Source organism: Siniperca chuatsi, linkage group LG6, assembly GCF_020085105.1.
Source record: "Siniperca chuatsi isolate FFG_IHB_CAS linkage group LG6, ASM2008510v1, whole genome shotgun sequence".
Lineage (NCBI taxonomy): Eukaryota > Metazoa > Chordata > Actinopteri > Centrarchiformes > Sinipercidae > Siniperca > Siniperca chuatsi.
Genome location: NC_058047.1, coordinates 23722565 through 23749894, shown reverse-complemented (window position 1 = coordinate 23749894; position 27330 = coordinate 23722565). Strand labels below are relative to the sequence as shown.

At 42.3% G+C, this 27330-nt stretch overlaps 1 protein-coding gene across 2 annotated transcripts in view; it reads right to left on the bottom strand.

Moving 5' to 3' along the window:
* The window catches only part of scfd2 (sec1 family domain containing 2), an 85909-nt gene that overhangs the window by 56500 nt on the left and 2079 nt on the right, over nt 1-27330 (bottom strand). For both annotated transcript variants that reach the window (XM_044199059.1, XM_044199060.1), the window contains 2 exons: nt 19353-19480; nt 13557-13732 (listed from right to left, as the gene is read on the bottom strand). In XM_044199059.1, the coding sequence (XP_044054994.1) occupies nt 13557-13732; nt 19353-19480 (304 nt within the window). The remainder of the gene's footprint in view (nt 1-13556; nt 13733-19352; nt 19481-27330) is intronic.

Below are 27330 nucleotides of genomic sequence, written 5' to 3'. Positions count from 1 at the left end.
ATGGATGCACACGCACACACACACACACACACACACACACACACACACACACACAATGAACTAAAGGCATTATTGGGTAAAGGCCGCATAATAAACAGTTACAGACATATTCTCCCATCCATTTTTTACTGGAAACCCCTTTTCACACACAAAAAAAGAGACAGAAAATAGAATTAGGAAATAGGAGCCACAGTAAGGGGTAGTTGTGGTAAGGGGAGAAAACTTTCAAAATAAAAGTACAGAGGAGATAATAACTATTCTCCTTTTTCCATAAAGTTTTATTTATAACAGATGAGACCTGAACCCTTTCAAAAATTTTCCTCACAAATGCTCACAGAGAAAGCCTTGCTGTAAGATTAAATATATTATTTTAATACAATGACTCATCCCTCAGTGTATCAGAGCAGTGGACCATGAAGAAAACGTTCTGTGAGTAATCTAAGACCTGAGACAGGGTGGCATTCTGCACACACAGCAGTCCTCTGTTACACATAACGTGCCACCGCTAACACAAGTTGTATGAAAGCACACTCGTCCCCACCAAAACACTAAGAACCCAGTCTGACTGGCACACACACACACACACACACGCAGACATACAGGCAACAGAAGGTATATGTGTTACGCTTGTGTTTACTGAAGTGTCATGGGGAGGGCTGGACACAACACACAGGCTAGAATGAAAGAGAGCACAGACTTACAGCGATCCTTCTGCAGACTACATGTCTGCACACTAACACCCAGCGCCCTGCTTGAATTCCATCTGTTATAACACTTTGAATATCAGCAGGGTTTACCAGGATCTCTTTATAGCAATTAATTTGAGCATTGACCCGCATTTCATGAAAGGGGCGAAGACCAATAGGTGCAAACAAGGACGGGGCAGAAGGAGAGTTAGGAGTTGGGGTCAGGATGGAGACAGACGGAGTGATGGCCGATTTCTCTTTGTATGTATGTATGTGTGTGTGTGTGTGTGTGTGTGTGTGTGTGTGTGTGTGTGTGAAAACAAAACACAGCCCCAGTCTGCTGACACTGGTTCGACACACAGGCTGAAATAGAACAATACAAACAATATCACCCAGGGTTTCTACTGCACAAACATTCCCAGAGCCTTAAGCCCACAGCTCAGCTAAAAAACACTACCAGGAGGGGCAACGAGACAAGCTCAAACCATTTATACAGCCTAACACCTCTTTTTTTATTTACTTTTGTCTAGGATTAAATACATCATTCTCTCCATTATTGTCTCCCTTTTTCACAGATTTCTTCACCCATTCCCCAGTGCATCCCTCTCTCTTCCTCTCATTGCCTTGCTTGTGAAAGCATAACCCTGCTCTGGCCAAATCACATAGACTCTTAAACTCTTCTGACATGATAAAAATCCCCCCAAGACTATCATAACTTTGAGAAATCACAACATATATCTTTGACAGAATCAAAACTGCTAGAACTCAGAAGTACGATAACACAAATCAAATCAAATAACGGCTCCACTGAGGTTTTGCGAGAAAGTCTTGTATGGCTGGGGGCTGAGATAGTGTTGGAGAAGGAGTGGAGGCATGGATGGATTACTACACCAAACTCTAGGCTAGAGTAAACTCCATTTCTCTACCCTATTCCGTCCCACGTCAATCCTTACCTTATCTCCCCTGGGTCTAATCGATCACCTTCACTTCCCAGAATTCTTGGGTCACAAACTGTGTTCCCCTCACACATTAAGCATCCTCCTCAACAACTGAAAGCAGCAGCTTGAGGATGTTTCTCGCATGTTTCTGACTGTTTGCATGGATAATTTCTCTACGAGTGTGCCTAATGTGAGGAGGTGAAATTCTCTGGATGTTATATTTTCAGTGGGGGGGTGTGTCTAAATGTTGGCAGCTGTTTCCAATGTGATTATCTCCCTGATAAAGAAGACAGCATCAGTGACAATCCCTGGCCTGTCTTCCGACTTAAGGATGACAGTGTGCCACAGAGGGTACACCGATGTTTGACTGGCCTCTCTGATAAATAATGGTTAATGTCTGGTAGTAAATCATCAGATGCCCCCGACCCCTTGCCTTCGTACACCATGAAAATGTCTCTCTTCCTCATCCTCTCCCATCAGGTCTGTCCTTCCTGAACAGATGGTAAACACATCACTAATGCCTTGTCTGTCTGTTTGCCTATGCTGTGATGCAGCGCAGAGTCTAGCTGCTAAACAGGGACAAAACACATCACACTGGCAAAGAGGCATCCCTTCTCCAAACACCACGAAGGCCGTGAGAATTACAATGTCACTGTGTGCTTGATGGTGTAAGTGCTCAAGTATCCAAAGTATACCACTTAGCTAATATTACCCATTTATTTTTCACCTTGACCACTGGTTGTTTAAGACTTACAGTAATTTCCCCACAACTACTGTATACACTAGTCTGTAGTAGTCTCACACTGACAGCAGTAGTGGAAAGCAACTAAATACATTTACTCAAGTACTGTACTTAAGTACAATTTTCATGTAATTGTATTTCCTTTTCAGGACACTTTATACTTCTACTCCACAATTTCAGAGGGAAATACTGCACTTTTTACTCCACTACATTTATCTGACAGCTATAGTTACTAGTTACTTCACAAATACATTTTTTTACACACAAAACATATAAAGAACTTTTAAATTATGTAAAAAAGTTAACTACCCAACAGTAGATACAATTTGAGTTTAAACGATTAGTTGATTAATCGATTAGCTGATTAGTCAATTACCAAGAAATTAGTCAGTGACTGTTTCGATAACTGATTAATCATTTAAATAATTTTTCATGCAACAAATGCTTTTCCTTGTCTTAAATTACAGTAAACTGAATATTTTTGAGGTTTTGACTGTTGGTTGGACAAAAAAAGACATGTGAAGATGTCACTTTAAGCTCTGGGTAATTATGATGGGAATTTCTCACTATTACATTTTACAAACCACAACTAATGGATTGATAAAAAAAAGAAGATCAGATTAATCCATAATGATTCACTGCAGCCCTATATATAATAATCAAAAACTCCACCTCAACCAACAAGAAGAGTTAAATGCTGCTTAAATATTGTTGCATGAGTAATAATCTAACGATATATAATAGTATAACACTCACAGGGGACATTTCTCTGCATTGATTACTTTTACTTTTGATACTTTAAGTAAATTTTCCTGATAGTACTTACATACCTTTGCTTAAGTAAAATTCGGAATGCAGGACTTATAAGGGAGTATTTTTATAGTGTGGTAATAGTACTTTTACTTAAGTAAAGTATCTGAATACTTCTTCCACCACTGGCTGACAGAGACTAAGGCTATTTAAAAAATAGACAGAAAATGTGTTACAAACAAGGCAACATTTGTGAAATATATATATATTTTTTTTAATCATACTGTAGTTAAATGACATGTTAATGGTTTTGATTGTCACATGATTTAAACATAAGGATTTATTGACTTTTATAAAAAGTCAACTGAAAATGATATGGCATGGTGAGCAAAAATTCTATACTAAACTAGGTTTGTAATAGTTCGACCGCCTCCACTGACATTAATGTTAGTGGACAAAATATTGCAAACAACTTTCAATATAATTGAATGCAGTGCAACATCACCACGCACTACAGCCTCCAAAATGACCAAAGAGCTGACTTAGCACCTCTTTGACACAGTCTCAACACAAACTGAATATGATGAGCTTTATTAATGTAAGATTTATTGCAGGGCGTCTGTTTTCTGTTATTGGATAACATTAGATTTACTTGGGTGTATCTAACTGGTAACATAGTGTGGTTTAAGGAATTTGTGTTAATTATAAATCGGTCATTTTTTTATTTTGTAACATTTGACATATTTGAACAGATGCTTTTAGGGTTTTGTCTAAGGTTTTGTCTATTATAAGAAACTAAGTATGAGCAGAGTCAGCCAACTGCAGACTGTAGTAATGCAAACTTGCAAAAATAAAAATTTGATTCTGCAGTTCAACCTCTGTATTGTTATGTTTTAGACAGGATGTGGAGTAGTGGTTAGCGCAGTGTGAATGAGGACATCTGAACTTGTGATCCTCACAGCCAGATGTACAGTATGTGTTTAATGTCATTTGAGTCAATACTTCATTTTCTCTACAATGAACTCCTAATAACCACAATAAGCAGCTGTAAATTAGTTGAAAGCTTATGACAATTTCAACACAAACATGACCACCAAAAGTGAACACACATTCATCAAATTATACCCGGTATAATTTATTATGCCTCTCACACACACAATACAATACAAAGCATGTAAAAGGCCATAAACCTTGTCGCCGTCAATAGGGCCCTTCATGCCTGGAGTTATGAGAGGAGAAGAACAGATATCTCCGCTGTGATGTTTGGACACACAACGCTCACAACACAGAGACATCACAACTGCAGACATGAAAGAGAGAACACACAGCATCTTAAATAACTCAGAACAGAAGAAAAAAAAACAATGGGGTAGAGAAGATGGAGAGTTAAGGAGCAGGAGATTGGGAGAAGGGGGTGAAGGGGTGAGGGGGCACATGGCGGGCGTATGAGAAACCAGTCTCCTCCTCCTCCAACCCCTCCATCCCTCCTCCCGCTCATAATTAGCGGTTCAGCGTCGCTGCTCGTTTTGGGTTACTTTCATTCCTTTTCCCATTTCCATGAAAACAGCAGTGGGACAAACAGGCCCACATGTGTCTCCAAGTACACCAAGCTTAGAACAATAGAAGAAGAAAAGTGGGGCATGTGAGTTCACTCCAGATGAAAGCTAGAGTGGGAAAACACAGGAATTAGTGAGGTTTTCCCTCACGTTTTCAAATCAAGATTTCCTATTGGATAAAACGTAGCGTGGAAGGATGGAACAGCTTAGTTTTGGCTTCAACTGGTATACACCATGACAGGCAGTGGAAACTTTTCAACAAAACTCTGTAGGCCTATTAAAATGAGCTGTTGTACAATAGCTCATATGTTCTAGTTATTTTAACACATACTATGCAGTTATATCATGTGTAGCTCATTGAAAAAAACATCTTTCTGTGTGCCCTATCTAGCAAACATGTGGGCAAGCGGTCTCTATTTGTCATAATTGCACTAAACATATCCAGTATTTTGGCAACTGTTCTGAGGCATTTCTAACAAGTCCATTTACAAATATTTGGTTGATGCGTACATGTTCACATCGGCCGCTCTGGTTTCAGTCTCTTACAGGATGTTTCAGCATGTGGCTAGATACACCCTTCTGCCCCAAATAAAGGCTACACAGATATAATGAGACACATTTCTACGAACCAACACAAAACAAATCACATTAGTAATGAAAGATAAATGGGTCAGGGGAGGAGAAAGACAGACACTTTCTTACAAGAAAACCAAGACTCAAAATACTAATAATATGGAATGAGAGGATGACAGAAGGATACTTAACTACCTCCAGACCCCAGCAGAGAGCCTGGGGGGCATCTCCCTATTCTCTGCACCCTGATGTCAATCAAGTTAAGTTAGTGGAATGGTACGCTCTAAAAATCCCTCCACAGATGAGTTTCATTTCTAGCTCATACAAGATGATTCCAAGAACAACAAAAGGCAACCTTGCCAAACACAAAAAAGAAGGCAAGCTGTATGCAGTGTTTTCATCCACATAGCTCCTAACAAATGCAAATACCAGCTCAAGTTGAAAGCTGAGCTCAAAACCAGATATAGCTAATGTTGTCACAACCTATAAACATTGAAACATTTAAAGTTAAAGCAGACTGAGGTCTGTACGCTCTGGCTGCTCAAATCAAACACTGAGATGCCGTTGGACTACCATGAACCTTTCAAACATTTAATCAAATAAAGCCTTCCTTTAGAGTCAAAGGTCCCTGTAACACCCCACAGATCATAGGATAGATTTGAGTTGTTATCATGACATGTGCATTTGACACACCATTATCCAAATACTGTCAGAGGTGTTACACTCACTTAACTGGTAATAAAGACAACAGTGACCCTGTCACAGATACACATATGAAACAATGTGTGCTCCACCTGATCATAAATGTAAACCACTTGGATCCAGCCTGTTGAGCTATGTGGTTACACGTGGAGTATTGCCCTAGGGAACTATGGGTAATTAATGACAGAGCAAGGGTGGCAAGAGTCTGTCCCTGATTGACCTGGTTTGACCCTTACTGCTTAGTTACCATAGTGATCGGTCAGCCTCGTTCCCTTCGGGTGACTGGGTGAATCCCTGGGGCAACAAGGTGGTCTGCAGGGTGGGCATGAGTGAACAGAGGGGTGGGGGTAGAGAAGAGAAAGAGGTGCGGACTGGGGTTTCAGATGGGTACAATTACACGCTATAGCAAAGAGGAGTCCTTGTCCCACCTTTGCACCACGACCTAAGGGGGTCACTCCTCCTTCCCCCAACCTTATCCCATTCATCTCTGTTTACAGAATGCAAGTCTTTGCCCATCCATGGCAGTAGGGGGCACTGCCAATCTACTGTGTCCCAAAATGTGTAGGCCAGCAGGAAACTGGCCAAGCAAGTTCTGAGAGATTACTGTCCACTGACTCACAAGGCTGAGCATTCATCCTCAGTCAACCAAGCATAGAGAAAGTGGGCCGTCGTGTGCATCTGCAGTGTTAAAAACATGCTAATTTTGCGAGGGCTAGTTGTAGAGTTTCTCTTTTGTTACTGGTCACTAATATACTCTTCACCCTTAAATGATCAATCACAATGAAATCTTCAACCTGGTTTAGTCAATCTTAAATCTGGCTCTAAGGGGTCAATCACTATCTAAAGAAGACACTCAAAGGTCCTGGAATGTTTCTCTGTCTCCATTTCAGATCAGACATAAAGACACAAAGACACATGTCCTGTGGGCCATGACCTTCCCTGGCCTGTGCTCAGCAGGTAGTGACAAATGACCTGATAGTTAATCTGTCCTGAGGTGGAGCTTTTCTACAGGGAAAAGAGAGCCTGTTTGTGACAACAGGAAGTTGAGATACTGTTACCAGAATAAGCACATTGAAGGATGAACATGCATGAATGCATGCATGCACACATGGCCGCACACTTACTTGCACATAAATATAGCCACATCTGGCTATAGTTTCAGATGCAGTTAATCATGGAAAAAATGGAATATAAGAAGTGAGCAGTGACATGTTAAAATGAAGGAAGGGGTCGTGTGCCAGTCAGAGGAATATAAAGGTATGAAGTGGTTCGTTGGCCAGCTCGGTCTGGGACACTGGGTCATTGTTGGGTCTCTAGCAACCCCCGACATCTTCCCTAATGGTCATCTTTTTCTACGGCCTTCCTTGTTAACAATCCAAGGGTGAATGCTGGGCATTGTGGGATTTTCCCCAGTCTGTGGTGTCTTGTTGGAGCATGCTCAAATGAAGTCTGACGCCAGGAGGCCAAGTCAGCAGACCACACTGACCTGATTCACCAGGGATGGAGAGTGTTAGTGGGAGCTCCAAGAGCCCCCTCTGATCATGTTTCCTAGACCACCTCACCCAAACACTGTAAGATGACAATGTAGCTCAGTACAACAGAGTTCTGAAATACCAAAAGTGTGCTTAAGTGGCGAGAGCAGTATGGATGATCTCCAAGAAAGATCAACCATTTCATTCTGCAAGTTTGGTCTGAGCAAGGGTGAGAAAAACCTTTGGCCGAGGCAGTGAAAAAACATTCAGTTTAAATCCTGCAGAACCCTCAAAAACACACATTTGTGAGGGAAAAAAACTCCAGGCCACATGATAAAATCCTCCTGACATGAAGGGTTTTCACTCCACAGTTAAACAGCCACAGTGAACAATAGAGACCAGTACAAAAAATATCCACAGATGCACATATGCAGCGAATGCAACTGGACTTGATACAGAACAAAAGAAAAAGGCCGCTTTAAGTAAAAGACAGTGCCCATAAAAGCCCATCTAACTTCCTCAGCTTTAACATTCACAGAGTTGTAGCTCTATAATTCTACAGCTATTAACACCAAAGCAATTCCTATAAATTTCCAGTTCAGTGGGCTGAGATATAGATTTAGTAAAAAGATGCTTAGTAGAACATTTAAAATGCAGCACATGCAAATTACTATTGAGCTGAGAAGTGGAGCCACTGAGGTTTAATATGAGGCAACATGACTGAGCCAACTTGTGTTCCTCGATTTTCCAGGGGAAACAGATTGAGCACAATCATAGCCAGCAGGATGGCCAGGTGACTGGGGATAAGTAATGCAGAAAGCGGAGCGAGCCAAGCACCTATCTGTCTGAGAGAAGAGAGGTAATGATAACAGGAAGTGAGATGAGTTGGTCTTGCCCTCTGGCTTACCAGCCCATCACCTCTATTAAAGAGGGTCCCTCTGTATAAACAGGCCTCTCTCTGCCTATTAAACAGATAGTACATTAGGCCTGTGCTGTGCAGAACAATGTAAACACAGCCGTCTCAGGGTACCGGCGCTAAGAGGGGGAAGGGAGAGGAAGAGAGCTTGAGATGGGGGCTATTCCTGGGTCTTCCTTGGAGTGAACTCCATCACTGCTCTTCTCTCCCACTGTAATCCTCTCCAGCTAAACACAGGAAGGAAGAGATAGGTAAACTCACTCTTCTGATAAACCCAACTTTCTTCCAGCTCTGCATTTTCCTCCAGTTTTAGAAGGCTTGTTATGTTACAAAATACAGTGGCGTGTACTTTAGTGGAGCACAGGAGTTCATGTTGTACATGTGTGTGTATGTTACAGTGAGACCTATGTTTGGAGAACACATAACAGAGATACAGGGTAAACATGACATATTTAAAGAGAAGTGCATGATAAAGTGTGGTTTGGAGAAAAGGGATGAACAGAAGACGATAGGAGAGAGCCACAGAGGCCACTTTGTCAAGAGAGAGACAGGAGTTGATCCTGAACCTCCTGCGGCTCATTCTGTGAGCGGATCTGTGGTGCTCCAGGGTTGAGGGGGCTACAGAGGATACACAGGGGCTGAATGAGGGAGAATACGGTACTGAATGTGGATGGATAGGGAGACGGTCAGTCCAGATGTGAGGCTGTTAAACAGTGGGGAACTGGAGAAGGTCAGTGCTGGACATCTCAGGGCAGTGCCCGGAGTCATTCACACCCCTTTGTTACAATCACCAGCAAAACAGAGTAAAGCCCCCCCCGTGGGGGCAGCACGGACACAGCAGAGATGGAGAATAAGGGGAATGTCTGGGATGTGGGGACAGTCTCCATACCCTGGGGAAAGGCCAATTACAGGCTTAAAGCCCTCTGTCTGTCTGTGGCATGCAGCTCAGATAAGATGAAAGTTACTTGGGACCAATATCTACATTTTTCCTTCTGTCGCCATAAGAAATGATATGATCCAGATGTTCCAGATATAACTGCATGTTAAGTATTCTTGGGATTGCCGTGCCTTCGTACGGCTTTACATAACAGGAAAATGACACAGTTTTTATTGTCGGGCTACTGACATACTACAGACCTGCAGGTTTGAGCATCTATAGATCAGTGTACGTACAGGAGGGGTCAAGGGATAGAGCTGAAGGGTCATGCACACACTGACACAGTACTGGGGGGTTAATGGAGTATGTGGGTCACCAGGCTCCATACTGGCTATATACTCATTGACAACAACAGACACACACACACAGCAACAGAGCAAAACAACAGTCTGAAAAAAAAAAAAGACTTTGGAATCATCTTGAATTAAATATGACACAGCAGCATAAACTGTAGGTTTGCAGAGTTTCTTGTATAATTCTTTGCAGATGAAGGTGGAAGAGGTTCTCACAGGTCCAACATTTTGAACTTGATCAGAAATCGATCCATGGAAAACCTACTCAAACCTGATGATTTTATTTTTTTTTTTTAAAGAGGCAGATCCAAAAGGGACCCTAAGACAGAGAGAACACCAACACTGGCAGCAGCATGATGTTCCACCACTTAAGGAGTAGCAGCGGTTGAAAAGAGTGGCAGTATGTTATTATTTTATCTCCTGTCAAAAAATACATTTATCTCCTGTCATGACTAAGCACACATGATGAGAGCTGATATTCCACAATCAGCCAGGCCGATATATCGACTGATATTAACTTATTGCAGATATATCCGTATACCCTTTAAAATCTAGTACCTCTAGTAACCCAAGACCTGCAGCAATACAATGGGACCCAAACCAACCCAATTAGCAGTGGTGGAAGATGTACTCAGTTCTTTTACTAAAGTAAAAGTAGTAATACCACAGTGTAGAAATACTTTGTTACAGGTAAAAGTCCTGCATTCAAAATTGTACTTAAGTAAAAAAGTATTGGCATCAAAATACTCATCAGTACTCATTATGCAGAATGGTCCATTTCAGAATAATGTGTATTGTGAGTAATGTGAGTAAATGTACTTGGTTACTTTCCACCACTGCCAATTAGTAATCTGGATACGGGTCGTCTCAGATCTGTTGTCGCTTCTCGGTTACTAAGAAACCAATGTAGCCATGAAGATTCGAAGAATTGGTTGCCCTGATAAACTAGTTTTTTTCATATTCCCGTAGATGCTGACGTCTTCAGAATGACTAGTGTTTATCTTAAATCGTTAAATAATGAGGACAAATGACCAGTTTTCCTTGTATATACACAGTATTTTTCTCCTATGGAGTTCAACTTGTGTAAATTAATGTCAAGGGCATTGGGTTTGCGTTCATAGCTGGATTTTAACTTATATATATATATATATATATATATACATACAGTATTTGAGACTAACACACAAACAGAGAGAGCGATAAGGTCCAGGCAGGCAGTTTGAGTGACTCATGGGAGAACGGGACATACAGCCTAGTGCTGCTTTCTGTCTGAGCAGTGCTGTGACCAGTAATAACTCGGAGCTTGAATGTTTGCAGAGGCATGCCCTGGTAATCCCAGCAGAATAAAGCAACAGGCCGGGTGAGAGAGGTTAGCTCCTCTCTACTGCACTGCTGTCATCACTACCATGTTCAGTGATGTGACAAACTAATCAACAGTAGACTGCACAGCACACTCAAAGACATTACTAGCCTTAAAAAGTCTGTCATTACAAAAAAAACTGAAACTTGTCCCAAGTCAGCTCTCTCTGAGAGGGGTGTACAGTAGTAGTGTACATGTTTAGTTTGGTGAGGTAGAGGCTCTGACTGGGCTGTTGATGGGAAGGTAATGTGACTGTGATGTTCTGGGAAGTGGTGAAAGAGTGAGTCTGTTGAGTTTTGCCTTGGCTGCATCGCCCCTGTCCAGCACTGAACCCGTCTAGCATACACATTCTGTAACTGCGGGCTGGAGCTGGACCAAGCCTGCTCAATCTGAGCCATTCAGAGCAAAACCCACTTACATGCCAGACAGCCAGGGCCCAGGGCAGCAGGGGGGGTATAGGTGCAGGCAGGGTGGCAGTGCCAGCTAAGAAGATATCTGGCCGTCTCACACAAATATAAATACTATATTAAGGAGGTAATAAATCCAGCAGTCTCCGTAAAGGCAGTATAAACAGTAAGTATCACACTAACCACATTTATATCAAAGTCCAACTAACATTTCAACCTCCATAACTACATCTGTGCCCCAATCTTATTAACCTCCCGGCTGCAAGACCCTCAGAGGTATATTGCCTTTCAAGTAAAGGCTGCCATTGAAAAACTTGCAAAAGCACAGTTAATTTCCTAAGAGCTTTTTATGTGTTACAGCATATTTAAGCATTACCTCATGAGCAAAACAGCACGCTGTTGCGCAGGAAAAGTTGTCTAGGTCACAAAGTAGCTATTACACAGTATTTTATGCAGACAAAGTGTGTGTGTGCAACTTTTGGGAAAGGCATGAACTAGGCTAGGCCGCAAACTCAATGGCCCTTTGCCTCAGTACAGCTACTGCCCACTCCAAGGCCCCAGTGCACCACGGAGGAGTTGGCCTGAATGAACTCACACTGTCCACCAGCGATGGAGTGTCTAGCTCTGCCCAGTCGTACCCACAGAAGCCTTCACACACTCAGGCAGAGCAAACACAGCTCAACCGCCAGGCAGAGCTGAAAGGCATTTCACCCCACCATTTTGTAATGTAATTAACTTCCCCCTGTCCATGTAGAGCCAAAGCAAAAGCCTCACATGGAAATTAAATAAACAGAGGGGGCACAGAGGACACACAACTCATTTCCCTTAATACCTCAATAAAACTCAGGCCCGTTTTGATTGCAAACACCAACTCTCACATCATGCTCAAGGCTTGATTGTGAGATTTGATTCTTGAAGAATGTCATTTTGAACCCGGGCCAAGAGCTATATATACTTTCATGATGCTAAATACAACAACAGTCTGTTATTAACGTAGTCATCATCAGTTTAATGAGGCTCAGTTCCACCTGTGGACACAGTCAAAAGTCTGGTAGTTATGAGACCGAACCTAAAAAAAAAGTGGTGAGAAAGTTGTACTTTGAATTATCCAGGTATAGTAGACAACCATGGGGGAGTGGATCAAAGTGGAGTCATGAAGTAAATGCATACTGGAACTATAAGCCCTAAAGTCTTCCTTTATTTAATAAACCAACGATGGCCCCAGCTGAGGACGAAGGTTTATGAGGTTGTTTTCAAATTCCAATTTGGCATGGGGCGCTGCTGCGAGCTTGTTTTATTTTTCCGTGATTTAGTTTAATAAGTTCCTAAATACTCTGCTGTCCTACTACTTGCTTTACAGCTTCAGGAATATAAAGAGACTCAATGAAAATAGCAAGGTAAGAGAAGGAGGGAATGGCTTTAGCTCACAGTGCAGAGTACGGCACCATTCAGCTCGGTGAACTGAAAACATCAGTTGATCACTGCTAAAGAGCTGAAGTGAACAAGTGACGACTGGCTGGTCTGGCTTCTGATGTGTTCTTCTATTCACTCTCCCCTGTGTCTCTGTCTCTCCATCAGACGTGCCCTCTGACCTTTCCACAGTCAAACACACGTGTACATCCGCCTCTGTCCGCCCCCGTAAACTAGACCTCTTCCTCCTCTGAACTAAAAACCCTATAAACAACATGATGGAAATCTGGCATTTTTGCAGTGTTTACTGGATCCGAATGTTTTCCCTACAAACACAACTGACCTTGTTTATGAAGGAGAGGAATCTGCGTTTTTTCCTGTCTCTGTCAGTTTAACACAACATTCTGGCCACCATCTAGTGAACCACAAGCACCCACTTACCTGCTGAGCATCGGTAATAAAATATTTACCCGAAGGCAAAGATGTGAAAGAATAATTACCAAGTTAATTACAAATTGCTAGTGAACGTGCTGTTTTTCTACTTTATTCTATCAGTGTAACACTGTTTAGGATATAATTTAAAAACAACATGCTTGCATTCTTTAAGTTACTTGATCCACATTCCTTAATATTAAAAAAGAGAATTGCTTACATCTGAAATATTTTTTTGTTGTCAAAAGGCTCAAAAATGTCATAGCTGGTGTCACATTTTTCAAGGGGTGGTTATCCCATTTTGAAAAAAAAAAAAGACTTTTCAGTTTTCATCGCCTCTAACGCATATGGATATATAGGTGTGTGTAAGATGAGTACGGACCTGCAGCAGCAGCCTCTCGAAGGCCAGGCAGGCATCCCAGCGGGGCAGGCTGGGGTGGCGGAGTGTCTGGGCCGTGGCCAGGCCCAGCTGGAGCACCCCGCAGTGACTCTCTAGCGCCCCCCAACTGCTCCGGAACAGCTGCATGTAGGAGCACAGCTGCTCAGGGGTCACACGGCCTGAAAGGAGGGAAGAAGATACTGTTATTATCTGGGGAGAAATTGGAGCAATCATAAATTCATCAATCAATATTGGTCGAAACACATCATACAGTATATAGTATAATCCACAACTGTACTCTGACTGTTGGCCTAATGGTTTTTTGTGTGCCATCTGTTACAAACATACACACACACAGTTATTCCTCCTGATGGGAAGAGCAGAGCGTGGAAATAGAATAAATAGACAACCTTTTTCCAAGCATAACAGCCTTTTTAATAACTATCATACACTCAGCTTAGGGCAGAGGGGAATGACTGATACCAAAACAGACCATAATATTATCTTAATGAGCAAAAACTCCACAGGCTGGGAGAAAGCGAGAGCCCACGCAGGAGTGTGTATGTGTGTGTGGCTGTGCCAGTCAGGGAGCAATATTCTTTATATGTGCAAGCTTCGGCTGGAGAGTTACTGTCAGAGTTTTCAGTGACATGTTTACATGAGTCACAGTATGTGACTAAACAACAATGAGTATGTCTGTGCGCTTGAGCATGTCTGCATATAGTGGAGGTGCAGAAACACTGATAAGAGCTCCTGAGAGCCCGTCTTGTGTGTGACTAATAAGTGTAAATCAGAGGTTTTCTCCGAACAGGCGGCAGAGAGAGACCAGCCTGCTCACAATGTTTAGGACCCCCCCCCCCCACATCTCCCGCGAAGATTCACAGAGACACAGGAAGAGCGGTGTAAAGGGTGTAAGGGCTGGGGGGTGTGCAGGGTGGCCTGGAGGTATGGGGCTTTGTCAGGGGTAGGGATAGAGAGGGGGCACACATTAACTCCCCATAAAGCCTACTTCTTCATGTTGATGTTCTGAACCAGCACCAGATGTGGGAGTATTTCCTGTTGAACTACATGGCCAATGTTTTCTTTAGCGGGGCCAAACACATGACTAGAAGAGAAACAGACAAGCGCGATAAAAAAATGGAGCAGAAAGCTCCAGAATACCAGACATAATATGTAGTCATGACACTTAACAAATGTAAAGGCAACACATTTTTTTTAAACTTTGTTAAAGTGGATGAAAAAAAATCTACAGATGTCAAATATTTTCAGAAAAAAAAAATTGTAGGGAATCATCCATGGAAGCTAGTAACAAAAAAATAATTTTCAGAGCAGCTGATAAGTAAACCTGACAGCAAAATAGATTCCTGCAAGTCCGCCTGTTGGGAAACACACTTTCCAAGCTGAAGTGAAAGAGTCAGTGTGTTGTGTGGCAGTTACTGTATGGGCAATACGGAAAAACAAAAGGGAATTTAGTTTCTTGCTGAAATTAAAGTATTTTTTGAAGAATAAGCTTCACTCAAAATTCTGAAAAGCTCTATTGTGAACATATTCAGCCATAAAATCCTGGCAGTATAACCAAGGTTCGCCAAGCTTGATGTGCCAACCAAAATTCAGCACAGAACCAGGAAATACGTCCAAGACAAGGGCCAAGCATAATTTCACCGGAGAATAGGCAACCAAAGAACAGTACACTGTAGGCCAAATATAATCAGACTTTACAGCTTGGGTAGATCATAAGAGACTGAGTGAGAAAATGTAAGACATTGGAAAAAAACAGAAAAAAGAACTTAAGACAAGAAAGCCACACAAAAGCCTGTTCTCTATTTACACAATCAAACAGCCCTGGCCGAGCCTTAGCGCTTATCTATGTCACTAAACTTCCCTCAAAACAGTTCTGTGATTCCTCAAGCATCTTGTTGCCAGATGCAAAATGAATCTCAGGGACATGATCTGTCAGCTGAGCTTTGGTTTCAAGCTAGGGTGTTTCTGCAGTAATAGTAGAAGTGGAAAGGCTCTAATTTTCAGCCTCTAATAAATACGACTGTACTTGAATTGACTTTTCCATGTCAGCTTTATCATTTGTTTAACTACTAACTGTTTTCATTGGGCAAATCATACATTGTATGCCTATTGTGCTTCAGTTAATTTCAATGTATTGAAAGACACACCATTAACTTCTGGTTGATGACATGTTTCTAATATAGTGTGGAGTCAATTAGATAATGTGTGCATGAAATATGGAGTTATTTCAATTAAATGTAACTCCACTCATGGCATCAGCATGTCTGTTTTGCTCACCAGCGCCCTACTGTATGCCCAAAGGTTTTAAGGTATATACAATACTGCAGTTTGTGTCACTCTTTAGTTATTACCTAGGATGGTAGAAGAAACCTGAACTTTTTGGCCATGTTAAAGTTCTGCTGGGTGCATTTATTGCAGGAGGAGCCATAAAACAAATCACATTTTCAGCCCCACGCTATAAACAGTTTGAGCTGCTGTCCATTTTAGCCTGATGTGCAGAAGTGGCAATTGAGGCTCGTCCATGATCAAAGTCCTGAACAATGCAAAAAAGGGCAGGGGCCAACAATGATTTAGTCCTGTTACTGGAAGATGACTTGATTTCTAGGTGCACAGGGTTAGTCAGAGGGTAAGTGATGTCTGATGTCCGCTTGGAGCTGAGTGGTGGCAGGCCTCAGCAGCTGGACAGCCTCGTAAGTAATTCTACATGGATGGGGGACACAGGAAGGCTGAGAGAGTTTTATTTATGCACACCAAGAGGAGGAAAGTCCTGGAGCTTATATTTGTGGATGCATGTTGGGGCCCCTTTCAAGAATCTACTGTATAGGAGTGGAGAGCACAGGCTACAACAGGGCATACACCGCCACATTACTCAGACCTTCTTTAGTGTCTGTGTCATAGAAAAGTTTTTATCTGTGGTTCCTCCTCAGTTCGAAATGTAAGCGAGGGAATTAGGATCGAAATATCTATTGGGAAAAATATATACATCATCTGTACAGTATGTATGAGGCATGTGGTGGAGAAACAATTCAAAATAGTACTTTTTCTCCAGTCACTGAACTGAGTTTTGATCATCACAAACAAAATATCTTATCTTATTATTAGGGGCATGTTCCAAAGTTACTACAGTTCATTCTGAGGGGAACATGAATATGTGTACCACATTTTATAGCAATCCATCCAATAGTTGTTGAGACCTTTCAGTCAAAACAACAAATGTAAACCTCAAGGTGGCGCTACAGGAACAGTCTGGAGATCACCAAAGTCATTAGGATGGGGACCGTGGCCATCATATAGTTGTTAAGATATTTCAGTCTGGACCAAAGTGGTAGCCCAACCAACTAGGGACAGACCGGCATTGCTATCCCTAGAGCCATGATGCTAGCATGGCTAAAAGTCATACATCATCTTTATGTACAGTATGAGGCATATGCTGGTGACACAATAGCACATCCAATAGTTTGAGTTTTGATTTTCACAAATAATGTCTGATCTGATTAGGGACTTGTTCTTGTATTTATACAGTTTTTGGTGTAATATGCTTAAAAAACAATTTAAAAAACCCACTTGAGGTTCAACAATGTGTGTGACACGTTTTGGAATGGCTGGAAGTGGCATATTGTAACTGAGGCCCTTCAAGTTGTTACATGATCCAACTAAAATGCATTTGATAATGTTGTCATTGTTGGTTGACTGATTGCTATTACTGTAAATATTGTTGGTTTTCCACTGAAATAAATGGCCATACATGGTGATCTGTGATGATATTTTCATTTCATTTGCTTGTACAGTTGAGATAAAACCTTTTACGCCCAAAATATGCATCCATTTAACAAATTGTGATTGTCATTTAAATTAAGGAGCCTAAAAAAGGGGAGATACTATAAAATATGAATACTTATTTGAATCCGTTGTGATATTACACTCTCCCTAATCTCACTGCTTGAAATGATGGATGCACCACAGGAAGAAATGCTCTGTCAACACATCTCATTTACACTTCAGTATCAGGGCACACAGTATATACACAAACTGTATAACCTTGTGACGCAAACATTATGCATGCACACACGCACACACACGCACACACACAGATGAACAGTTAAACGCACATTTAATGGACGATGAAACCAAAGCTGTCTCACTAATTCCCCGCTATGAGCAAAAACACCCAAGATAAACACTGGACTCTGCACAACCACATACATATCCTCTCTCTCTCTCTCTCTCTCTCACACTCACACACACACACACACACACACACACACACACACACACACACACAGCGAGGGAATTTCATCATCCCATTGTGCTATGAGAAACCTGACGGGTCATACTCAGGCTCTGAGAAATTGATTATTTTCTCTGTCTCTCCCAGGATGATCTTATCCTGTTGAGATGAAAAGAAGCCAAGTTGGGCCATATGTGAGAATGCAGGGCCTGTAGTATCATGATACAGTATTTTCTCCACTGATCTGCATAAACCTAGCAGAGTGAGAATGTGTTGGGGTGCAAGTGGAAAATTCTACTCTCCTGGCGAGTGAGTGGGCACTGAGAGAGCAGATAGGTATTAATGCTAAACGTTTTGTGTTACTGGGTTTAGCTTGGTCTCATATGAACAGAGCATGATGGATTGAGAACTCTACTGGTGGTGCTGATGGGCAGGATGGGAACTGTGTGGGGGTGTGTTTGAAGCTCAGGGGGCTTCATGGAATCTGGTCCTCTGCCAGTGGGGTATAAAGGTTCAGTGTGTGAGGAGTCTGACAGTGCCCCCTTCTCTCCCCGCTTTTCTCTTATTCTCTCTCTCTCTCTCTCTCTCTCTCTCTCTCTCTCTCTCTCAGGAAAGACATTAAGTAAACAGACTGTCAGTCAACAGGCAGGAGCAGCTTAAATGTTTCTTCATACTTTCTTGCTTTTACTCTCTCTCCCAATCTCTTTGTTCCTTTTATTTCTGCAGCTCGGTCTCTTGTTGTTGTGCATTTGTCTAAATAAATCCACAATGTAGCAGCCATCCAGGATTAGAAGGTCTGCTGTTTAGTACAAATGTGTGAAAGGAAACCACCATGTGTACGCAGATGCTTGGCAGAGTGTGTAGAGTGTGTGTGCATTTGTGTGTGTGACCTCCAAGATATTACAACCTGCTTGTTACGAGAGACGAGACCTTCTTTACCTCATAGATTATAGGAGCTGAGGGACCACATTACCCCTCCCTTTTAACCCCCCCTTTCTGCCAGATGCTAACCTGCATATTAGCACAGTGTATGTGTGTTTGTTGGAGTGGAGTACATCCATTACCTATGTGAGTCAGGGGGTAGCATAAAGGTGAAAATGCACGAGAGCACTGTATACTTGTGCATGTAATGACTTTATTTTTGCGTGCCTACACATATTTTTATCCCTTGCTTCAGCCCCCTTTGGTTCATTAACAAACAACAAAACGCTTTCAAAAGCAGCGTGTGTGCGAGGGATCGTGTGTGTGTGTGTGTGTGTGTGTGTGCGCGTGTGTGTCATAGAGCCAACATGTGGTTCAGATTTCCTCTGTGGCCACATGGGCAAATACACGGCAAGGCAGAGAAGTAGGATCTCAGTAGGAGGCGCTATGGTTCTGCTCCAAAAACACTACAATACTAACACACACTTCTTTCTAATATTTATTTTTACTCATGACACTTTCACTTGTTTGAATGCTCATGTTTATTCATTTTTATTTTCTCTATTTTGTGTGAATTTGTGTTTTACTGAAGGGGAAACAAGATGTGTACTTGGCGTTCTGCTTCTTACCCATGCTCATCTTGATTGGCAGCTTCTCCTTGCTGGCTGTTTCCACCAGTTGCCGACGGACCTCCATCACCCCCTCTTTATGTTTATTGGTCAGCATGGCGTCCCATAGTGACTGTGCTGCAGGTGACCTGGTAGGTAAAACAATCAAACAGGACATTTAGTCCAAAAAACAAACAAACTGTGTAGTAGAGGTTTACAGTGATTTTCAGCACTAACAAGCTGAGCAACTGTTGCTGCTCCTGCTGTTTGTTCAGAGCATGCAGGACTCCGAGTATAAACACAAAAGGACATCGTGGACGTGATTGAGTGCTCGTCTCAGTGATAGAGAGCCTGCTGGTTGGGGAGTGGCGACTCCCCTATGGGACCCCTCACAGGAAAAAGCTGAAATTAGCGAAGGGAACATCAGGAATGTTCTCAATCCACCTTAAACGTCTGTATGCCAACATTCCTCTGGACCGATCAGTGCTGTCCTTACATCTGTGGCAAAGCAACAGAGTCTGGAGACCAAGGCTCCTCTTGATACCATCACAGTCCCTCGTCTCATTATCTGCTAGGTTATGAAACACACTGACTCCACATCTCTAATGGGAGACTGAGGACAAAGCATGTGTGTAAGACTACTACCATCTGCCATGAGCAGTGGAAACAGCGTTACGTCTTTCCATGAAAGAATCAAAGATTGTCACTAAGGAGCTTCATCATCAATAGCTTCATAGAAAGTTACACTTATTCTTATAAAATGGCTCCTATATCTGAATTAAACATATTCTAGATTTCTGTCTCCATTGGTTTCCTCTCAGATTTCATGCCCTGTTAAAAAGGCACTGACACTTTGTTGGCTGGAAAAAAGGGAATCAACAGCCTACATCTCATCGTCATTGACAGCTAGAGAGACAAGCGGACATGATCTTCTCCGTACACTCAGGAGTGAGCAGAAACTGAAGAGAGAAAGAGACAAAGAGAGAAAAGGGGCAAGAGAGAAGGAAGGTAGTACGGAGCTCGTTGACAAATCCACTGTTTTTCTTTTCTTTTTTCTTGACTTTTTTCTTCTCTCGCCTTTTCTCCTTTCTAACTGCTGCCATGTGTTTAATATCAGATGTAATCTGTTCCAGACCTTGGTCTGGGGCTAGATGGGGAGGAGAGGGGCTCACACTGGGACGCCCGCCATCTTCACACTAGAACCAGACACAAAGACCGGCAAACACGACTCAGCCCAGGACAAGAGTAATGTAAAAACTGATAGTCAATTTTTATTTTTATTTTTTTTACAAGAAACAAGAAAATTAATGAGGTATTTCATGACGATCTCTTGGTTTGCTTAAGTTGTGATTAAGACATGAATACGAAGTAGTGCATTGTAGCTATTGGTCAAGAGCTACGACATGGTGTAATTTTTGGAAAACACTTCTTGTAATCCTTCCGAAAAACACCTCCCATGCACTTGACGAAGTATTAGAACTGCTACGATTACGCAAACCGTGAAGTCCCACATACTTGTCATGGTTGAAATACCAATAGTATGACTTGACCAGGCCATATATGAGCAGCCATGTGTGTGTTTGTGTGTCTGAGAGTGTGTACACATGCATCTGTATACGTTTGCACGCAACCCTGTGCATCCGTGTGTGTTCTTGGAAGACGGAGGGCCTCGGTAGGGTGTGGATGAAATATGGTTCTAATTTGGCTCTTTGCCCACCCAGCCCCCCACCCCCGGTGGCCCACTCCCCTGATGCTTTCCCTGGGCCATTTGGTCGAACGAAGGCGGGGGTTCGAGCTGGTGGTGAGGTTTATACTGGCAGGGTGTGAGACAGGCTCCATAACCAGCCAGGAACCTTGTTGAGTAGCTACTCTACTATAGGGGGTAGGGGGACCTGCGAATGTGGTCGCGTGTCATTGGCCATCTGTGAGAGTTGAGTGCAGTGTGGCTCTGTCTGTTAAAAAGGCTCCTCAGATACAGACTGAAGGGGGCACTCTTGCACTTGACTTGTGTACACCATGGGGTATGTCCTCTCTGGCTTGCTTAGACAGGCTGAGTGGGTGTGTTTGGAGAGTGTGGGCGTTTGTGTCCAAACTAAATTCCACTACATGTGTAATGAATGTTGTACCATTAAAAGGCAGGTGAGCATCAAATACTGTAACTTAAAGAAAGATGTGCGTACCGTGTAACAGAATGAACACGTATGTGCCCATTAAAGTGATGAAATACCTCTGACCGTGTCCAAGTCATTAATGACTGTGGGGGTGAGGTGGGGGATAGTATTCCTGGAAGTGTATGATGCAGCAGAAAAGAATGGCTCTAACCGTTCTGACTTAAATTTACTCCCCATCCTGTGGGCCCCCTCATCACTTGGTCGAACATGCATGTGTACACACACATTTCTTTACTCTGACTCCCACTCACACATGACGAGCAAGCGTGTACCTCAAAATTCAGTATTCATGACATGATTCAGAAGAAGTGAGTCATTCTACATACATACGATTGATGAAGCCTCCTGGATGAGTGGCAAAATGTCTTAAAGGGTCAGTTCACACACATAACAAAAAACACATGGTCTCACTTACCTCTAGATGCATCTAGCTTTATTATTTTATTTGACCATTTTTTGAGGTATGTGTGAGGTATTGGGATTTCTGCAGCACACTACAACACAATAGAAGTACATGGAATCTTGTTTGTGGTGCTCAAAGCGTTGAAAAACAACATTCTGCAGCAACACCTCTTTCCAGAAAGTGTCCCATCACTCTGTATAACCCACTTAGGATTCTGTCAACAGCTTTCATGCTCAAACTGTTATGTCTGTGAATTTTATGGAAGTAAGCAGAATTGTTTTATGGTTTCTGTAAAGGCAAATTGCTGTTTTTCAAGTAATTTTTGAATGTTCTGAGCACCACAAATTAAATTGAAGTCAATTGTATTGCAGTGGTGGCAGAAATCTTGGAGAAATTTCTCTTATATCAAAACCGTCCGCATGGCTAGATACCCCTAGAGGTAAGTGAGAACATGTGAAACAGCAAATCCGGTTGCCTTTAACTTAGTAGTTCTACACAGCCTATCACTTGGACAGCGGAGAAACTTCATACTACGGATCACAGCTCATAAATATTCAACACAACTTCTTGGTGTTGTGAGCATCTGTGCAACAAGTCACATCAACAAACTACAGTACTGTCCAGTGCATATTAATGTAACTATCCTTAATGTGATCAAGAGTATCAAAATGTCACACTCAGCAGACTGCAAAAGCAGACTGTAATATATTTCCCAGTGCAGATGATTCAGATCTGTGTACTTTCCAAAAGGTCTACATGTAACAGATGCAGCATAACAGAATTGTGCAAGGTCAGCCTCATTCCTCAGTCAGTTAATTTATGGAGTGTTTTTAATGGGGCAAAACACACTCTCTGTTTCCTGTAAACATCCCTATGTACATGAGTGCATGAGAGAGAGAGAGAGAGAGAGAGAGAGAGAGAGGTGGACCAAAACCAGACCTGGCCTTGAGTGTCTGTGTGTCCTGGCAAGAGGGACAAATGACCCAGCGAATTTATAGAGAGAAAAAGAGGGAGAGGAGTTCCGCAGGAAGTGAGGATAGGAGGGGAGATACACACTAAAGAATTAAACCCACCAATGCAGAAATACAAGGAGCTCTTATTAGCCAATTTCATTCAGTGACGACTCCATATACAGTACAAAATGTTAGAAACATTCTTTTTTTGCAGTGTAGACAGAATGGTAAAATGTGGGAGAAGGTAAGAAATCAAAGGATGTACGTGGGAGATACGGGAGTCTCTTCCTCCCCTCATGTGTCTTGGCTAGTTTACCATTTCAAATGAATGCCAGCAGTAGGGGCTCTTTGAAGAAGTGGGGCTGGAGGATGTAAAGCGCCATCTTTGGGGTTGTTTTATCATCTTACTGAATAAATGCTTGCACACTCTTTCCCAAATAAAAAGTGTGTTGTGTAGTGTAGTGAAAAATCAAATGACGGCATACAAGACTGAATAGGTTTTGTTATCTCCGTCTTGATGGGAACACGGAGTACAAGTTGTTCAGGTGAAAGTAATCTACTTGATTGATGTACTGTGGGTTTCAGGATGAGATACCTTCTACACTGGAGGGGAAAACAGAATTAAGCAGCGGAAGAAACAGAGACACAACATCTGAAATGGACCAGGGGACATGTCAGCTCACTGAATCCTAAGATATGGCTAAATCCCTGCATCTCCTACTGTATATATTACTACCAAAATCGACCGATACAAACTCTATTTTGCAAACAATTACAGTTATCATTGACCTTCAGGGTAGTCTTGATAAAATCAGTGTGATAAATGATTAGATGAAAGCAACCAAACTGCGTTGCTCTTGCACAGATGCATATGGCTTAGAGGGAGAATTGGTTCTCTTGTGGTGGTGGGAGAAGGCTTCAAAATATTAAATTGTGACTTTTTAAAGTTTGATCATCACTCTATATTGCAATAATGAAAAACAACAAGTACTTTTCTGTGGGCATGGCTACCTCTACTTCCTATCCTAATCCAAAAAACATACTCAATAGGCAGGTCTGTATGGGAACTCATACTATACTGTAAGTAATGAAGCAGCAGAGTTAATGTTTAGCCTATAAATTACTTGAAAGACTTAACTTTAAGTATAAGTAAGTAAGTATAGAATAGCAAAACAATCTCTACCCTATAAGGAACCACAATAGAATGAATGTGGCCAGTTTTCATTCCCCTTCTTTATTCTTGGTGGAGTAAAAACAGGGTTAGCTGTCCTCAGCTGTCTGTCATTTGCTCTCTCCTCTCCACACTCTACTATCTCTGCTTTTTTGTTGTTACTTTTCCCATACAGCCTGAACTCAAATAAGTATGCATGGATTTTTATTCATGCTCATATTTCCCAGTTGGGACAGAAATAGGTGTTTTCCCTCCTTCCTGGTGGTACACACGCAAGATCTGCAGGGCAGATTTCAGGAGATGGCAGCCTCGCAGTGTTTTCTCGTGGCAGGGTGCGGTCGGTTACTCTGCCTGGCTCAAGCTCAGCAGCTCCTCAGGCAGGCCCAGAGCACCTTGGCCACCCATACTCGGGTTCTGCCCACATGCACACACTCCCACCACAGGATCAAGGTCGAAGGCGGCCAGATGACGGGGGTGCAGGGTTCAGTCTGAGACTGAGGGAAACTTGGTGCCCTCCGCCAATGGGGTTCATATGTCCTACTCAGGATCACAAGGGCTGTGCAGTCAAGCACAGCAAATTACACAGACTGGGCTGGAAGGTACCTGACCACAAACACACATACACAGGCACACAAAACAACACTTCCACTGCCACTTTCACTCAACATCCTTCTATATACAGCAAATGGTGCATCCTGGCACCATTTAATGGCTAAAAAAGAATGCCATAGTACAACAGCACAGGCAAAGTTTGTGTGTGTGTGTGTGTGTGTGTGCTTACACACCGACAGAAAGTATACTTTCTCTTTGGCATAATTACTAGAACCACAGAGTGAAAGTCAGGTTGCAGGATAAGGAAAATTCCCACCAGGTTATGAAAGACAATACGACAGTAATTGCAAAGTAAGTGTGGGGTCTTGCCAGGAGAGCTAGAATCAACAACCACCCACAAAATGTTTAAGACACAGTAATCTATAAAAATATCCTGGAATTACTGAAGGAAATATCATACAAAAAGGTCCAAATTAGGTCCGCACCTAATATTTAAAGGCTTGAGCTGGTCTACATGGCAAAACCAATCAAAACACACTGTGGTCTGAGCTAAAAATAGCTCAACAAATCATAGGTGTATAAACATACAGTAGGAGGGAACTTATTATATAGACAATCAAACCACACAGAGCCAGTAGGGTCTAGTGCTTTGCACAGTTCACATCATGCAAAGAAAACAATCCAATTTAGAAATGTGTGCTTTTGTATCTTTTGTAGAATTAGGAGAGATTCATTCTTAGGAGAAGTACACCTCAAAAAACATGCATTTGCAGAGCCCTGTCTTGAACATATTAAAGTGATTGACATAAACTCTGCCCGTGGAGAGCTGTGCACTTGAAGGCAGTTAAATAAAGTGAGAACTCTAGGCTTCTTTCTTGCTGTGCCTCAGCAGCACTTCAATCTCCTAAACATCTGTGATAAGGCTCAACTGGGCCATCTGCTCAGAGATAGCACAGGCAATAACACTCCTGCTGATCCCGCTGGCCCCGATCAGACACGTACTCCATACAAACACATCCCCTGCAGCATCACTTATTACTTTCAGCTACATTTTGTCTGTTTGTGTCCGAGCACCTGCTAGAACTTGTATACAATATCTGAATCGGTCATCTAAATGTTGTGAGATAAGGTGTTTGGCTGAGGTCATATTAGGTGAAAAGATCTGGAACAATGATTGTAAACATTGCCGCTGGGACCTCAACCCCTGCACAGCCACCAATCCTTCTTTGGGGTGCTTTGTCTAAAATGTAACCCAACCTCTTATCCCTCGTCATACACTTGTGTACACACACAGACAATGTGAGAGGGTAAGCTTGTTGCTGCAGCATCGAGCATACGATATCAAACATTTAACTCGTCTACGGAGACTTCTCAGCTGTGTTTGTGCAACCGAGATATTCAGAACAGTGACTTGATACACGCTATTGTGGGTGTATTGTAGGTATCTGGTTGATGCGCCCCAGACTTAAGCCCTGCATCCGAGGGTCAGCGCAACCTGCCCCTGCTGTGCTCATATTATCTGCTACAGTACACACTGTCTAAACAGCACTGACTAGAAAGATCTAAGACTGGTTCCATTACAACAGAACCTCCCACCTAGCTCGGAATGGTCCCTGCTGCATTCAGTGTATGTGTAAGCCTGTTCATGAACGCGGTCAGACATACTGCATGACAGCTCCAGCCACAAAACTCTTCTTCTCAGTCAAAGCCTTTTCCTCCTGCAACCACATGAAGGGGCAAAGCGGGAGTGGAACACATGATGTAGGACTAATCCCTGCCATGTACAACAGCCCCACCGCAGGCGCCTAACACGTGCATCTGCACAGCCAAGACTCGAGGCAAGCTTCACTGAACCACTGGCACCTAATGCTGGTCATATGCCACTCAACTTGCTCAGCGGGGGCTGGCTCTGGCTGGTGAGTGTGTGTTCGGGCATATGTGTGTTTGGCCAGGTGGGAAAAGTATGTAAAAATGTATGTATATTGTGGTTGAGTCAGTGGTAGGGATCGGTTCCAACAGCCAGTTCCAACAATATGTATTTTCTTAGCTAAGATGTCTTCATTCTCCACCAAACAAACTACCTAAAAAGATTTGATAAGGGATTCGAAAGGATTTGGATTTGATAAGCCGATTTGGAACTGGATTCAGATCTGACGAAATGCTATCGAACCCCATCCCTAGTCAGTGGACAAGAATTAACCCTATTGGGATAGGATAAATATTCCATGGGAATGTGAGTAACAAAATATAATAATAATACTCCTCGGTAACTAAAGTCATTATTCTGGACAGCATTTTAACCAGAACACATAGAGACAGACGACATCTGTAAAGTGATGTTTTCCACTACACATGAAATCAGCCATAGTCACTAGCCAGACAGAATGATTACCTGTAGCTGACACTACATCACATTTGATGAGCTATCCTAATGGGAAGCACAGTTCTTTGATTGCAAGAGTGAAACATGCACTTTTAAAAAACAAGTTATATCTCTGGAGGAAATTATGGAAGGATTAATGAATGTGCTGAAAAACAAGACGTAATTGTGACTGTAATTATCGATTAATCTGCTAATTATTTTCTCGATTAATCGTTTGGTCCAAAAAACGAGTGAAAAATGTTCATCACAATTTCTTTCCATAATGTTGTCAGACACTTAGAATAACAATTTGGCTGTCAGTGGCAAAAACATGTGGACGTACTTTGATGGGCGCATTTTCGCGGCTGCCTTTTCACATCTAACTTG